The 15437-nt window shown below is 33.7% G+C and overlaps 3 protein-coding genes across 3 annotated transcripts; 1 reads left to right on the top strand and 2 right to left on the bottom strand.

Moving 5' to 3' along the window:
* The first annotated feature begins 2786 nt into the window (after positions 1–2786).
* LOC100266350 (uncharacterized) lies at positions 2787–3519 on the top strand. The gene has a single exon (XM_003633068.4). The coding sequence runs from the start codon at positions 3088–3090 to the stop codon at positions 3322–3324; it is 237 nt and encodes a 78-aa protein (XP_003633116.1). The 5' UTR covers positions 2787–3087; the 3' UTR covers positions 3325–3519.
* A 2691-nt stretch (positions 3520–6210) lies between these two features.
* On the bottom strand, positions 6211–13496 carry LOC100252603 (mitogen-activated protein kinase kinase 6). The gene is made up of 9 exons (XM_002283455.5): positions 13132–13496; positions 12519–12603; positions 12061–12195; positions 10946–11170; positions 10655–10837; positions 10284–10507; positions 9853–9898; positions 6871–9758; positions 6211–6770 (listed from the first exon to the last, which is right to left on the bottom strand). Exons 1-8 carry the CDS (start codon positions 13203–13205, stop codon positions 9666–9668), a joined length of 1065 nt encoding a protein of 354 aa, XP_002283491.1. The 5' UTR covers positions 13206–13496; the 3' UTR covers positions 6211–6770; positions 6871–9665.
* On the bottom strand, positions 6491–7145 carry LOC100249186 (protein OXIDATIVE STRESS 3). Its single transcript, XM_002280226.5, has 2 exons — positions 6871–7145; positions 6491–6770 (listed from the first exon to the last, which is right to left on the bottom strand). The coding sequence occupies exons 1-2, from the start codon at positions 7143–7145 to the stop codon at positions 6491–6493; spliced, it is 555 nt and encodes a 184-aa protein (XP_002280262.1).
* Positions 13497–15437: the final 1941 nt, after the last annotated feature.

Below are 15437 nucleotides of genomic sequence, written 5' to 3'. Positions count from 1 at the left end.
AGTTTTTTCATTTTAAATTATTTAAAATTAGATAATTTCATGTTTTCAACTAAAACATTATGTCAAATGTTTTTCAAACTTGTTTAAAATGTTTTAAGTTGAAAAAGTTGGTTATTAAGTAAAAAACAACTCAATCGATTAAACCGGGTGAGGAACCAGTCAAATCCAGCTCAACCGAGCGAGGGGTGAAAAAAAAATTATCTTTCTTCCAGAACGGTTGTTCAATCGATCAAGATTGAACCTCAACCGGTCAACTCCTACCTCAGTGAGGTCCAACAATCACATGTCAAACATTAAATGCTAACAATTAGTTAATCGGTCGACCTCCAACTCGATCGGTTGAACCTCCAATGACTAGTTTGACATTTTTTTCTTTATATAAAAGCTTAAATCTTCATTGTTTTATTAGCTTGACTTTTTTAAACATTTCTTTGATATATTTAAGCCTTAAGATAGTATATTTGAGTGCACCATTGTTTTAAAACTTGTATATCATTAATGCACAATTCAATCATAGTTTTTTTGTATCGTTTGAACCTTAAAGTTTTGTACTAAGATTTTGTGAGGTCCTTTATTATCTTTATTTGTAAATATTTTAGAGTTATAATTTAAGTGTGAGATATCACTTAGAGATTCCCAAGTGTGTGGTATCATTTGAGGGGTAATTTAATAGTGAGGTATCTTTTGAGGTTTATAAAGGGTGTTTTGAGCTAAAAGTCCAAGATGGTATATTGTAACCATAAATCAATTGTATTATTTGAAGACTTGTTTTGAAAACCTTGAAATAGTGGAACCTCGAGTTTGGAATTGAAATTAGAGAAGAGTGGACGTAGGTCAGGTTGTGTCGAATCACTATAAAAATTTTATATTTACATTTTCTCTTCCCTATTTTATTAATTTATATGCAGTTGTTTTTATATTATTTTATTATATATTTACATATAATTGTCTCTTATATTCATACATTTTAAATTTGTAAAAAGAGATCATCACCTTATTCACCCATTGTAGGGTGGCTACCTTTGGTTGAATTAACCTAATTTGTATAACAAAATTTAATTTAAATTTATTAATTTCCCATTTGTAATGCATAAATTTTTAAAAAATCAATAAATAAGTTATAACAAATTATATCTTATTTATTTATATTATGATAATTTTAATTTTTGTTTCTCCGTTAAAGCAACCATATCCTCTATTATTTATATTATGAACCAACTCTAATTATTTTGATATAAAATATAAATTAGTAAACACAAACCCTTACACAAGATGACAATGGGATAAGTTTTTTCAATACTTATCCAATTTTATGCTTAATTATATGAATTTTATATTAAAATAAATGGATTAAAGATAAATTTAATTTTTATAAAACTTGGGTTCAAGTGTTATTTGGTCTCGACATGCTCTAAATATTTATATGATTGAGTTAAGAATAATAATTTAATAAATATTAAATAATAAAAATGTATTTTTTAATAAAATATTTTAAAATTTTACAATATATCATTTATTTATAGAAGTGTATTTATGTTAATGTAATTAAAAAAATGAAGTTAATTTTAAAAGATAAAAAATATATATTAGGTTAATTTTAAAAATATATATAAGTATGGAAAATTATTATACTTGTCATATCCATTTATGTCCGCTCTTTATCTATAATTAGGGGTGACAATTCGTGTTGACTAGTTGTATTCATATTGTGTCAAAATATAAATATTATATTCCATACCTTAACCCAAACTTGATATGTTGTGTAACTCATTTAATAATTAAGTCCTCATAATCAAGCATGTGTTATAAATCAATTGATTTATTTATTTATTTAAAAATGATTAAAATTTAGATTAAATAGTTTAACAATATAACTAGGTTAATAGTGAGATTATTAATGAATTTGATAGAAATTCATTTATATTCAACTCAAAACCGTAAAAAATATGTTAGATTCATGAAATGTTTATAAATCATGGCAAACTTTATTACCCTTATCTATAACCACAAGTGCTGAGGCAATTACCTTCCTCTGAGGAGGCAAATGCTAACACATCTGCATAAAGGGAATTGTATATTGAATAAAAAGTTTCAACTTTAATGCCTTAACAATTTGTGTTGATGAGTTATATTCATATGGTGTCAAAATATAAATATTTTATTCCATACCTTAACCCAAACTTGATATGTCGTGTAACTCATTTAATAATTAAGTCCTCATAATCAAATATATTTATAAATCAATTGACTTATTTATTTAAAAATGATTAAAATTTAGATTAAATGGTTTAAAATGTAATTAGGTTAATAGTAAGATTATGAATTTGATCAAAACTCATTTATATTCAATCCAAAACTGTAAAAAATATGTTAAATTTATGTAATATTCATAAATCATGTCAAATTTTATCATCGTTGTTTATAATCACAGGTACGAGGCAATTACCTTTTTGAAAGGGGGCAAATGTGGTACTTTTTGAAAGGGGGCAAATGCTACCACATCTATGTAAAAGGAATCGTATATTGAATCAAAAGTTCTAATGTTAATGCCTTCACAAATCCTTGGCTAATGTGGATATTATTCTTTGTTGTATCCGTAGGATAGATGAGTCGACAAGAAAGATTTTGATGCCACCGCAACGATTCGGTGACCTTTTGGAAACACTCGAGACTGTGATTGATCAGCGAACATATTCTTTGTCATGTGAAGTCAGCAGGCGAAACATGGAGGGAGTCATCTTTGATACCCCAAGAAATTTGGTTAGGGCTATCTGCTTTGCAAAGAACTTACGGATATGCTTCATATCAGGACGGCAAATTCTCGAGAAACGCACAGAAAACAAAGGAAAACAGTGGGAGATGGACACTAATGGCTGAATCAGCGTGACTGGCAGTCAATTAAATGCAATGTTGCATCTAGGTCACGTGAAGGGTGTGCGATTAGGCATCGTTCTTATCCATATGTCGTAATCCAATCGCACCAACCTACACCCACGCTACGCGCCAAAAAATACTCCTATTTCTCTCTATATACACGTTCCAAATCAGGCAGACTCCCCTGCATTGACTGAGAAAGCCGAGAGGGAGATGAGGAACCCTGGGAAAGGATCCAAATGTCACGCCAAATCGGGGCAGGAGGTGAGGAAGGATCGGAAATCGGCGACCGGCATGAGCGGATCGCCCAAGAAGGGTGGGCACGGCGGTAAGTTTACGTGGTCCGGGGACGGGAACTCCCGCACCGAGATCGAGTTCCGCAATGGGGCTGTGGATTCCAAGGACCCTAACTTCGAAGATCCTGAAGAGATCGCGAGCGTCAGCGTTTGATGACTAGGATGACTATTATGATGCTGCCTCTTTCCCTGTTTCACCAGATGTAAATATTCATGAAATGTAGGATGATGGAGGTGGTGGTGGTGGTGATGATGCCTGGCATCTCATTTTAATAAATAAACTGTTCTCATTTTCTGTAGAACTGCCGATGTGAATTTTCACGGAATATTAATGTTGAAATTTGGAAAAGAATAGCTCAAAATGTCTGCAGATTGGAGCCTTTTTTTTTAATCAGGGATCATGAATCCATATGATCATCACTACCTTGAAATGGTTTCCATGAATGTCTGCTCTGTTTTCCTTTTTGATTGGGGGTTTTGTTAAATCCAATTTAGGTGCGTTTCATTCAACACAATGCCTCCCTGTGATTGTTTGCTCGAGCAGGGCAGCAAGTTCACAGAGAAAGGAGCAAGAGGGGAGACGCCAACAGGTCCATCAGTATCTAATCTAACATCACTGTTTGCTAATATTTTGGTATTATTACTGTTGTTGGCTAATTATCTGAATTTGGGGGTTGATTTTGGGCAATAGCATCTGAAACTGTTTGCAGCAAAAATTTGGCTGGCTGGTGATGATGCGAAATGGTTAACCAGAGGTTTTGTGATTTGATGCTCTGAATATGATATCTAGATTGATAATTGAGCTATACCATTAGATCACTGAAGTTAGGGCCATTAGCAGAATATTGATTTTGTCATTAGATCTTAGTTTGCTATGGGCATTTACTGTTATCTGTTTATTCTTTCTACATGTCATTCATGATCTCAATTCCATTCTGGGTGCTTTGTTTTCTTGGACCTTAAGTTTGTAGAAGTTCATAACCCTTCAAATTGATCATGAATCTGATTAACATCTCAGAGTGAAACAATCTGTGAATGAGATAACAAACTTATAGAGCACTTGGCATTTGTTTTCTTGGATCTTTTCTTGCAGATTTTTCGTCCCTTGGTGAGGTTGAAAACTCATCATAAGATTTGTTGTTGGTTATTTAATTGGGGTGGAACAAAAGTTAGTTGCTGCAGATGCTTTTGTCAATGCTTAAAACCTTTCACAGTTGAAAAACGAAAAGCAAGTCTTGCGTTGGAAATTGGAAAGATTCGATTCTTGATCTCTTTGAAGAGTTACGTTTGATGGGTGGGTCGGTTTGTTTAAATTTGGAATTGGACAAGGGTATTTTGTTGCTCCTGTAAAACCTGCCTACAAAATGATCTGAACTCGCTGATTAATTTGTATGCAAATGTGAAGGATAATACAACAAAGAACTAGGGATTCACAGCTAGTGAATTGCTAACTTTAGGCTCTCTTGTTGGTTGAATGCTGGAGTGTTACATCTATGGTGTTTGTAGATAATTGTGGAGTGGTGAATTGTGATGACCTTCCTGTTGCTGTACTCCTGAAATCATTTAGGTTCTTCCTTAACATGCTTCCCAAGAATAGGAAGCACCCAGTGTGGAGCCAAGGTCATCGATCTTCCTTGACTAGAGATCACATCTCCAGGTGCCTTGCATCTGCGACATCCCAGAATGGAGCTGAGGTCATAGCTCTTCCTTGACAATGGAGCACATCTTCAGGAATCTTGCACCTGCAACATTGCCTATTCAATAATTATAGAAGCATCTCTCTTATCCTTCCACCTAGACTTATGGCTTCCTTCAAACCACCAACCATACCCAGAACAACATTAGCTAGGAACTGACTTGACCATGGAAGTATTATTTTTCTCCTTGATTGAAAAATTGTGCAGGTTAAGTTCTCTGTTACAGGATTCATTTGGTGGGTTGAAATGGGGGTTTTAGTCTCTGCGATTCATCGCATTTCCTCTGAGACAGACGAAGGGGAGAAGGGACTAAATTCCTGTTTATGCATTTCAAATTTTTCCTTCTTGCCAGTTTTAAACTTTGTCTAGGAATGGTGTAGAAAAAGAAGCATTAAAAAATTGTGCAGGTTAAGTTCTCTCTTTCAGGATTCATTTGGTGGGTTGAAATAGGGGTTTTAAGTCTCTGTGATTCATCACATTTCCTCTGAGACAGAGGAAGGGGAGAAGGGACTAAGTTCCTCTGTATGCATTTTAAATTTTTTCTTCCTGTCTGTTTTAAACTTTGTCCAGGAATGGTGTAGAAAAGGATGCTTCTCCATCACGTTCATTTTCTGCCCTATGCCCGATCCTCCTGCAGTTTCAGATAATTTTGAAGGAATCCTGAATGTTCCGATTATCTTTGTAAAGCTTGAGCTGATGGGTTAATGAGCAGCTTTTTCTGATTGATGAGTATTGGTTTATTGGCCATTCATAGAAAGGAAAGAACGAATACACTTTGGAACATTGGATGGTGCATGGCACATTGAGATTTCCCATATAAGGCAATACAACTTCTTCAAGTCAATGATCGAATGTCCAAAAAAACCATAGATAGAATTAGGGCTCTATCTACCTCTTCAATTTGCCTTTTGAAAGGATGAAAGGTTGGAACAATTCAGATTTAGTTGGGTGCTCGAATCTTCAGTTTTAGCCACTAATTAACATTAAGTTTTGATAAGCCATTAACTCAAATCCTGTTGGCCAACTAATGTTATGGAATCTTGTTGTACAACTAGTTGTCTTTAGTAAACGATCTGGCTCAATGATTTTCTTGAAAGACAAAAAAAAGAACAAATGATTCTAAAAAATGCCAGTACATGCACCTTATCAGTTGTTTGCTTTCTTACAGGTTTATCCATTGATTTTTGTTTGTATGCTTTCCTCGTATTCCACGATCACTTTAAACTGCTTTTGGATTCAGAAGTAACAAACAAAAAAGGAAAAGAAAAGATGATCACAAGAAACATCAACTTTGGTTACTACATTGTGATGCAAGATCTGAAGGTAAAGTTTAGAAACAAAAATGATAAAAATTAGGAAGAAGATGGTAAGGAGAAATTCATTGGGTGCAAACCACTTTCATTTTCTCATCACTTTTTCTTTTCCTTATTTCTTTTAACTTTTCCTTTCTTTCTTTTTTTCTGAATCATAAACACGAATATAACTCGCAGTTCTTGGATTAAATGAGCAGATGAGTTGCAAGCATAACTCAACTGATGAAAAACCTCAGTTAATCTATGATCACATGTACTGTAAGTCTATAAACAACCCAGCTTGCAATGAAAAAACCATGCAAGTTGTACATCAGAAGTTCTTTTGGAGAGGACTGGGAGGCCTACAACCACCCATTATAACACCTCTCCTCCCTAGAGAAGATAGAAGAGATCCCCTTGAAGCCTTCTTTGAAATGGTAGCCTTTGGAGTGTACAGTTTGTGTACATCCAAACCTCCTCCGTAGCTTTTACATGACTTCATTTTCTTCCTACTTGGAGTCCCCTTTTTGGCAAGATCCTCCAAGCTCTTCACGCTTGCCAGAGATGTAAATGACTGCGACTTCCCTTGAAAGTACTTGGACAGCCCTCTCCTGAATAAGTATGAGGCACAATTTTTAGGAAACTTGGCATAGAAAAACACCATAGAGAAAGAAAAATATGGTAAGTGGGTGGTTGGTTTGATTTACTCACTTGATGGGGAGCTGGGCCATGAGCTCTGATAGTTCATATAGAGGTCCATTTGAGAGGGGTGATGTTGAGGAAGACGCATCTTCTGTCAAGTCCAAGGAAGATGATGATTCGAGAGAGTTTTCTGAATCTTCAAAGGAAGAAGACTCCATGGATAAGGTGTCACTATTGTCATCTGCACCTCCCATGATCAACCATTGATTGTGTTGGTGATTGCCATTAGCATCAATTCCCTTGAAGCCCAGATCATCAAAACTTTGCTTTGCTGTTTCCCCCATTGTGATTTCAGATCTTGGGCCAGAAGAAGAACAAGAAGAGAAGAATAAAGACACAGGACTCAGGATGATGATGATGAAGATGATGGTGGTTGTGGTCTTAGTCTAAGGACAAGGACCCTCATGAATTCTCACAGGCGTAATTTGAGGGAGCATATATATATATATATATACGATCAACAAGGTTGATTACATGAAAATAATTTTAAAAAGAAAAGGGTATATAATACTGGGAATACTTGGTGGTGAATAGGGCAATAAATGAAGCATTGGGTAGTAATGACTAGTTCAATGGTTTTTAAATAGTGGCATTTTGTTTGGCTTTATCCTTTGATTTGTCATCATCATATCTTATGGTTTGAATTTCTTAGCCTTCCCTTTCTACTAGGAAAGAGGATAAGGTCTAAATTTGAAGACACCCATATCCGAGTCATCAACTTTTTATTATGGCTGAAACTGGGGTCACCATCTTAGCATCTTTGCCCCCATAAAGTTATGACACGAATGCCTATTTTTTCATATTTCAAGGCATCCCATGGCAGAAGTTGTGCCAAGAGGAATCTCTAGATTAATCAGAAGCTTCCCATAAACCTAGAGGACAGTTCTGGGTGGATTTGCAAGGTTTCCACCAACCCTAGTTTTTGTCTGCATTAGTAAATTGTCCAAGGGACATTTTGTCTCCATTTCATTAGGTTTATATTAAAACCACAACTTTTGTCAAATTTTTTATCAATTTTTTTTTTTTTTTGGCCTTTTTGTGGTTATTTGGGTTGCTTCATGACTCAGGAACATTACCCATATGGCAAGCTTCATAGGGTAAAGATCAACAATTATTTTGTTTGAAGGACTGCAGCCATCCTTCTAATTGTCTAGCCTCTTTCTAGACTGTAGACTCCATTGAAGTTATCCTCTTAATTTCATTGAGCACCTGACCCAGGGCCCTACTTGGAAAACCCATAATTCACCCTTATAACAAACATTGTCAAATCTAATATTCCATTATCTATAGACTTGACTTTGCTAGTTTCAGTTCCACCTGTCATTAGGTCTATAATAAGGGATAATTTCATCCTTCAGTCTAAATCAGGTCCTCCCAAACTCAATGATTTTAATCCAAGAGAGTCATGTGAGGCAAAGACCCATTGGATGGGGTGTCACTCTCTACCTACCCCTTTACCATGTGTGACCAAAACCTAACAAAGAATAGAGTTAGAAGCTAATGAATGAATGGTAGCCAGAGGTTGCTGACTAGGGTACTAGTCATCATAGATTGCTACTTGATGGGCAATGGAGCTGCCTCCACCACAGCCTTTGCAGGTGGGCACCATGCCTTACCTTTCATAAATCTTTCTTATCCACGTATACAGATTTCATATCTGACCCATTATTTAATAAACTTTGACATTTTGCCCATGTTTTTTTTTTAAAAAAGATTATTCAGTTTTGTAAGATATTGTATATTAAATGGATGGCTTCACCATACATCAAGAGGGTGTTTTAGGTGGCTGTTGCTTGTAGCAGAAGTTGTGACCATTCATGGATAAATATATATATATTTTTGTGCATAAATATTTTTGTTATGTAGTGTTTAACTTTTGGTTTCAGCAATAAAAACAAGGAAAGTAATTAGTAGTAGTGTCAAAGGAAAAGTATGAAATCAGGCTCAGAGGCTATTGCTAATTTATGTCATATCTAAGGTAATGGATACTGTGAAATACTTGAACAACAATGAGAACTTTGCCTCTGTTGCTGCAGTGACCCCTCAGAATGATTCTATTTCCAAGTGTGAGACTGGAGTAGGGCATACATATCTAAAAGTACATCATCCCTGTTTGATGAAGAAAGGAGAAAAAGCCCTAGTTTAAGATCACAATGACTTCTTTTTTTCTTTTTTTTTTTAATTTATTTAAATTTGTTTGGTACCATCTTTTTAAGATGTGATTTTCGTACAAATTTAAAAGCCGCATTTTGGAACTGAATCAGTACGCTTTTGAAACCACATTTTAAAACCACAGGTTTCTAAATATTAAAAAAAAAAAAAAAAAAGTTAGTTTGAACAATAATTTAAAAACTAAGCTAAAACTTATATTTTGTTGGAGGAAAGGCCCAATTTGACCCAAAATTCAAAAAACCTGGCACTCATGGCAGGTGACCCTCACCAGTATGTGGCACCTGCTCACACTTATCCATATCCTAACATGAACAGATCCCTTTATACCAAGTGGCTTGCGAGTGGAAACTGTAATAACTCATGGGCATACCAATTATTCATTTCAGTTTCACCATGAACTCGCCATTGCCATTCCAGTACATTGTCAGATAGTGAGAAAATGCAGAAATTAGAAGTGTATAATCTATGTAATTTGTCACATAATTGTTATATTTAACTTTAATATGTGATAAAGAATTATATAACTTGTTAGCTTGACTTCTATGATGTAATTCATATAACACCTGATCAAGATGACAAACAGTGCGTGTTTTGAAGGAAAAGGTACACTGGGAATACTATTACAAGACAAACTATCTTGGGAAATTTACAGGAGGTTCCAAGCTGCCTACCAGAATTTCGAGATCAATGTCCTTGTCTTCAAACTTTTTGATGAAAGGGTGACTCTGAAAGCACAATAGAATTAGCAGTCAAGTCTCTGGTATATGAAACATAAAATGGTCTTTGATATGAAGTTACACAAACAGCAGATATACAAACCACGAGGTCTAATGATGACAATCGGTCTTGAGGGTTCTTCTGTATGCTGCAAATGCAAATAACAAAGCGGTCAATTACAACATGATCTGTGAATGTATACCAAGTTCTACAAAAAATTGTCAAATAAGAAAAATGGACTGCTTAGACTTGCATTAAACCAACTGTTTGTACCATGGAAGAGCATCTTTTACAAATAAAATGAAGCTACTCTACAGCCATAACAACTATATGTATTATGAGCTACAAGGCCATTTTTCTGTCTTTACAAGTTCATATTCATAATAGTCCCTTGAATGACATTCTGTGTGCTATACTAAAAGATGAAAAAGAACACCTAAAATAGCTAAATACCATGAGTAGAAGACAAAAAGACAATTGCAAGGAAAATTAACTAGAATAATTATATTGTGATGAAGATGTCATAGCCATACCAGGCAGATATAAAAGAACAAAATTCTGGAGAGAATTGATCTGGGGGAGCAGATGGTGGTGGGCTTTCCACAATTGCCTCTAAGAGCTCATAAAAGCTTGGCCCGCTTTGCTGGTCTTCAGATTGCATATAAGGAAAATGTCCAATAGCACATTCAAGTGCTACCATGCCCAGACTCCAAATATCACTGCTGTAGTCATAAGTGCTTCCTTTAATTCTCTCAGGCTGAATAAGAAACGAGAAATTTATTGTCATACTTCAAATTCTGCAATGTATAGCATGCATGAGACTATAAGAATTTGAAGCATTCAAAATTGGAGCAAAAACTAGAGCCAAAAATTGCCATAAACATAATTTAATCTAACCACATACCGACATGTAATTGTAAGTCCCAACAAACGTGTCCCTCTGACCCATAGAGCTACCTAGCATAGCACTCACACCAAAATCTGTAATCTTTACTTCCCCTTTGTGGTTTACCAGCAGGTTGGATGGTTTTATGTCCCTATGAATTACGTGTCTTTCATGGTGCAAGTACACAAGACCTTGTAAAACCTGGAAATGGAGAGATGATGTATTTGAACCAGAAAGATTTCTTCACTGTTGCATGGGCTTCAATATTCCAGCTTAACATTCAAAATCAATGAAAGGAAGGTCACAGACCTGCTTACAAAGAACAGCAAGATATGGTTCAAGGATTGTTTTGACCTGTCTGATCACATCAACCAAAGATCCACGATCCATGTATTCCAGGACAAGAGAGATGACTCCATTGTGATAGAACGAATGGTAGCAAACAACAATATGTGAACATTGTGATGCTTGATTTATCTTCAGCTCCTGCACAATTTGTTTGCGGAAATTCTCTTGTATATTCATCTGGATGACCTGTTATGCATAACCCACTGACCTCAGTTGTATATAAATCTAACTACCTGGAATTGAAGCAGCGATATCCTAGTCATTTGAGAATATCTTACTATCCAAAACAATGAAAAATGAAAGCAGATGTGGAGAATAATTCATCCTACATGTGATAGTATCTTACAACATATGGCATAGGCTCTGGCTTCCATACAATTCATCCAACACAAGGAAAAAAATAAAAGGAAATAAATGCTCCATTTAGTATCTGTTGGTTACATTTCCAATGAACAATTGCCAAGAAGTGAAAAAATCTGCACTGTATATAAAATTGAAGCACAGACAAATGAATCATTTATGATAGAACTAGAACATCCAAAAATCTGAGAAAGGTTCAATTTCCCCACCTTCTCTATCCTACTCTCTCTGAAATCCCTTCTAATAACTATCACACAGTCATGCAAGATGATTTGGTAGTCTCTTCCTACACCATTTACAACTATGAAAAACTTCATCTCTTTGTTATGATGAAAAGAGAAAAGGCATGTGATTAGGATATGAGGCTAACAAGCCTGCAACTGGTGGAGGGACCCCATCAGTGTAACCCTTGTAAATTCATGTCACTTAATCACCCTAGTGGACTGACTGCTGCACCTCAACTAGACTTTGCCCATTTTCTCGATACAAATTAGCTTTAGGTAAAATGGTGATATTTGGGACCAACAAATGGATGATTGACTAGCTTACAAATTTTTTAAATAAATTTTTTCACCACTCCTTATGACACAAGGCTATAAAAATCTATGAAATAGAAATAATAATCTACCAGGGAAATTTGTCAATAGGATATTAGACAGTCCAGTTTTTAAAAATCAATAGGTAATTGAGAATTTTTTTGTTGCTGATACACTGACCTTCAAGGCAAATAATGTTCCAACCCATTTGTGGCGAACAAGTTGAACAACACCTCCACTTCCCTTTCCAATGACTTTGATGGTCTCAAGATCTTCCAATGAAAATTGTACATCAAGCTCCTTAGCCTCTGAAGGCTGCTCAAACATACAAGAAAAGTAAAACCGATGAGGCTCCAGATAAAATCAGAGAACCAATTACTTCAGGCAATAGTCTTCTGTCTGACCATTGATTCCTCAAATTCAGTGGATAAATCTTGATAGATTATGCAAGAAAAATTGTGTAATAAAAAGAACATCTTTGATCAAATTCACCACCAAGAAAAGATCATGCAGTAGGTGATTCTCATCTCAATAAGTATGCTCTTAGCAGGATTGGCATGGAATAGATCACATATTCATATAGTAAAGTTGTCATGAGATACAGACACTTGGAAATTTCTATACAAAATGTAACTTACACGAGGTTCTTTCTCCTCAGAGATAAGCCGCAAACCCTTCTGGTTTAAGAGCAGATCACCATCCTGAAATGTGCCACTTGCAGTCCTGGAAATTCAAGGGTACTAATTATGACATAATAAAAATTCAGTTTCTTTTCTTTTCCTACATTTATTGAGAATCAAAGGGGCTATTTTAGCTTCATAGAATCCAAAACCCGATCAAGAACTATAAAATGAAAAAAAAAAAAAACAAATTCAAAGAACAATCCCATCAACAGGGCTAGGAAACTCAAAATTGAAAACTGAAAATCAGAGAAATGTCTATTTATGATTCCTTCAGTTTGGTCCCTAAAGAAAACAGAAGAAATGTGATCGAGAAACTCAAGGTTTTAATTGCATTGCTACAACCAATTCAATTAAGGAAAAATGGGGGAAAAAAAATCTAAAAATAAAAAAATTGATTTCTTTTCTCATCCTACATTTTCCCCACAACCCAATAGAGAACTAGATATAATGAATCAGAAAACAAATAAAAGAACAGAACCCATAAAGAAATCAAAGAAATTAGAACTGAAACGCAGAGATAAAGACGAAACATTGATGGGACGAGTTGAATAGAGAAGTAGAAACTCACAAGAAACTGGTGATAGGGGTTTCTTGAGCAGGAACAGAGAGCTTCAGTTGCTTCAGTGGCTTCTTGCTCTTCATTGTGATTAGGGTTTCTCTCTAGGGTTTTCGAGTGAGAGAGAGAAAGAGAGACTCTTTATGGAGAAATGGACGACCGACGCCAAAAAGTACAAAATTCAAAGGAAGAAGACCGCGAAATGTTATTGCCAGGAATGGTTTTGTTTTTTCCACGGAAGCTTCAGGGAGTCCATTGGACGGATGCACGTGGGGAGGCGTGGAAGCAGGAAAAACGGATATGGAAATAGTGCAAGCAAATTTGAAAATTTTGAAACGTTGAAAATATTTATAGAAAGAGTGTGAGACAACTGTCGATAACAACAAACGAATAAGTAGAATTTGGGATTTACGACTCAGCTTAGTTCAATATAAGGCTTTATTAATATTCAAAGATTACCAGAAATTATGGGATGGATGATTTGGGCATAAATATTTGATGGGTTGATAGAAACCTAACCTATGAATGATCCAGAAAGTTGGGCCCAGTAAGCCCACTTGAAAGGCCTACATGGGCCAAAATTTTAGGCCCTTTCATTGATTGGGTGGCATTACTTATTAGAAGAATAAGACTTTGTCATTTGTGTAAAAGTGGAGTTTGGGTTGAAAGTGGGCATAGTGGCCACTAAACTACACCTTCATGGGACTTTTCAAATGGATGTTCAAAGTGGTCCTTCTTCACACATTTTCTCTTTTAATTCTTTTTTTAAATTTATTACAAGTTGCATGTAGAAATAATTACGATTTTAGTTTAAATTTAAAATTATAATACTTTTTCAAACTAAAAATTTTAAACAATTTTTTTTTTAAATACTAATCAAAAGATCGATTTAGCCCAAACATCATAAGAATGTTGAAGGAAATTGCTTTTAAATTAGTAGGATGAACTCTCAAACTCCAATTTCAAAGTAATCCATGTTACACATTTTTAAATACAAAAAATTAATGTATTATTTTTGAAAATAATTCTTAAAAACAATTTTTGAGAATTACTTTTGAAAATTGTTTTATATGTTTTGTAAAATAAAAATTTGTTTGGGAATATTTTTAACTTATTTTTAGCACTCTTAAATATATTTTAAAAATAATTTTTATATTTAATACTTTATTTTTAATCATTCTTTATATTAATATAATTATTTTCTAAATAAGCCTTCAAAAACAAGTGAAAAAAGTTTAAAACAATTTAAAAATCTTATCCGAAAACAGTCTGTATTATATTTTAAAAATAAAAAATAGTTTTTGATCATCAAATATGTCTTTTTTTTTTTAATAATAATTTTTTAAAAATAGTTGTAACATAAGAATTTAATGCCTTTTTAACAAAGAATTAGGTTTCTACACCATTAGATACCTAGTGGAGAGATGAAACAAACATGGGTACCAAGTGAACTCAAGGATGAATGTGATGTTCAATAGAATAAAAAATAAAATTAATTTATTTTGTTGAAAAATAATTACTTTTCAAATAACATGATTAAAGTTTTGAGTGTTGTCACACCCATTTGATTCTTATAATAAGTAATATTTTCTTCAAATAGAAACCTAACCCTAACAAATAGGGATAAAAGAATACCACCCATACCCCACCCATCTTAACCCAAAGTGGAAGAAAGGCTAAAAATAATGCCATTACCCAATATTTTACTCCAAAGTAAAAATAAAGTAACAAGAAAAAGGTGAAAAAAAAAATCAAAGGAAGAAAAAACAAAAATGCCAATTTGGACTTTCATCCCAAATTCCCCCAAATTCGATCTTTGTCTATCACCCATAACCAAGATTTGGTAATGGATTTTTTTTGGGAACTTGAAACTAAATATTATTAAATTATTTTTTAATATTTTATTTCTATTAAATATTATTTTTAATAATAAAAACACATTAAAAATTAGAATTTATTTGACAATCATTTTTAAGAATAATTTTTTATTTAAAAAAAATAATATAAAAACACATTTGATACACAAAAAACTAATTTTTAATTTTTATTCATGTTTTTTTATGATGATTGTTTTAAAAAATAATTATATAAATACATAAAATAATTTAAAATAAAGTATTATATATAAATTTATTTTTAAAATATATTAAAAATATTCTAAGTATTCAAGGAAACTTTTCTTTTATAAAACATTAAATAAAGATTTTCAAAAATTATTTTTAAAAATTTTACAAAAAAGAGTTGAATGGAAGTTTCAAAAAATAATATTATTATAAAATAAATAAATATATTGGCATCATGAATCATGAGATGTACGT

The sequence above is a fragment of the Vitis vinifera genome, chromosome 11 (assembly GCF_030704535.1).
Source record: "Vitis vinifera cultivar Pinot Noir 40024 chromosome 11, ASM3070453v1".
NCBI lineage: Eukaryota > Viridiplantae > Streptophyta > Magnoliopsida > Vitales > Vitaceae > Vitis > Vitis vinifera.
The sequence above is the reverse complement of the archived record's forward strand: the minus strand, read 5'-3'. Positions and strand labels throughout refer to the sequence as shown.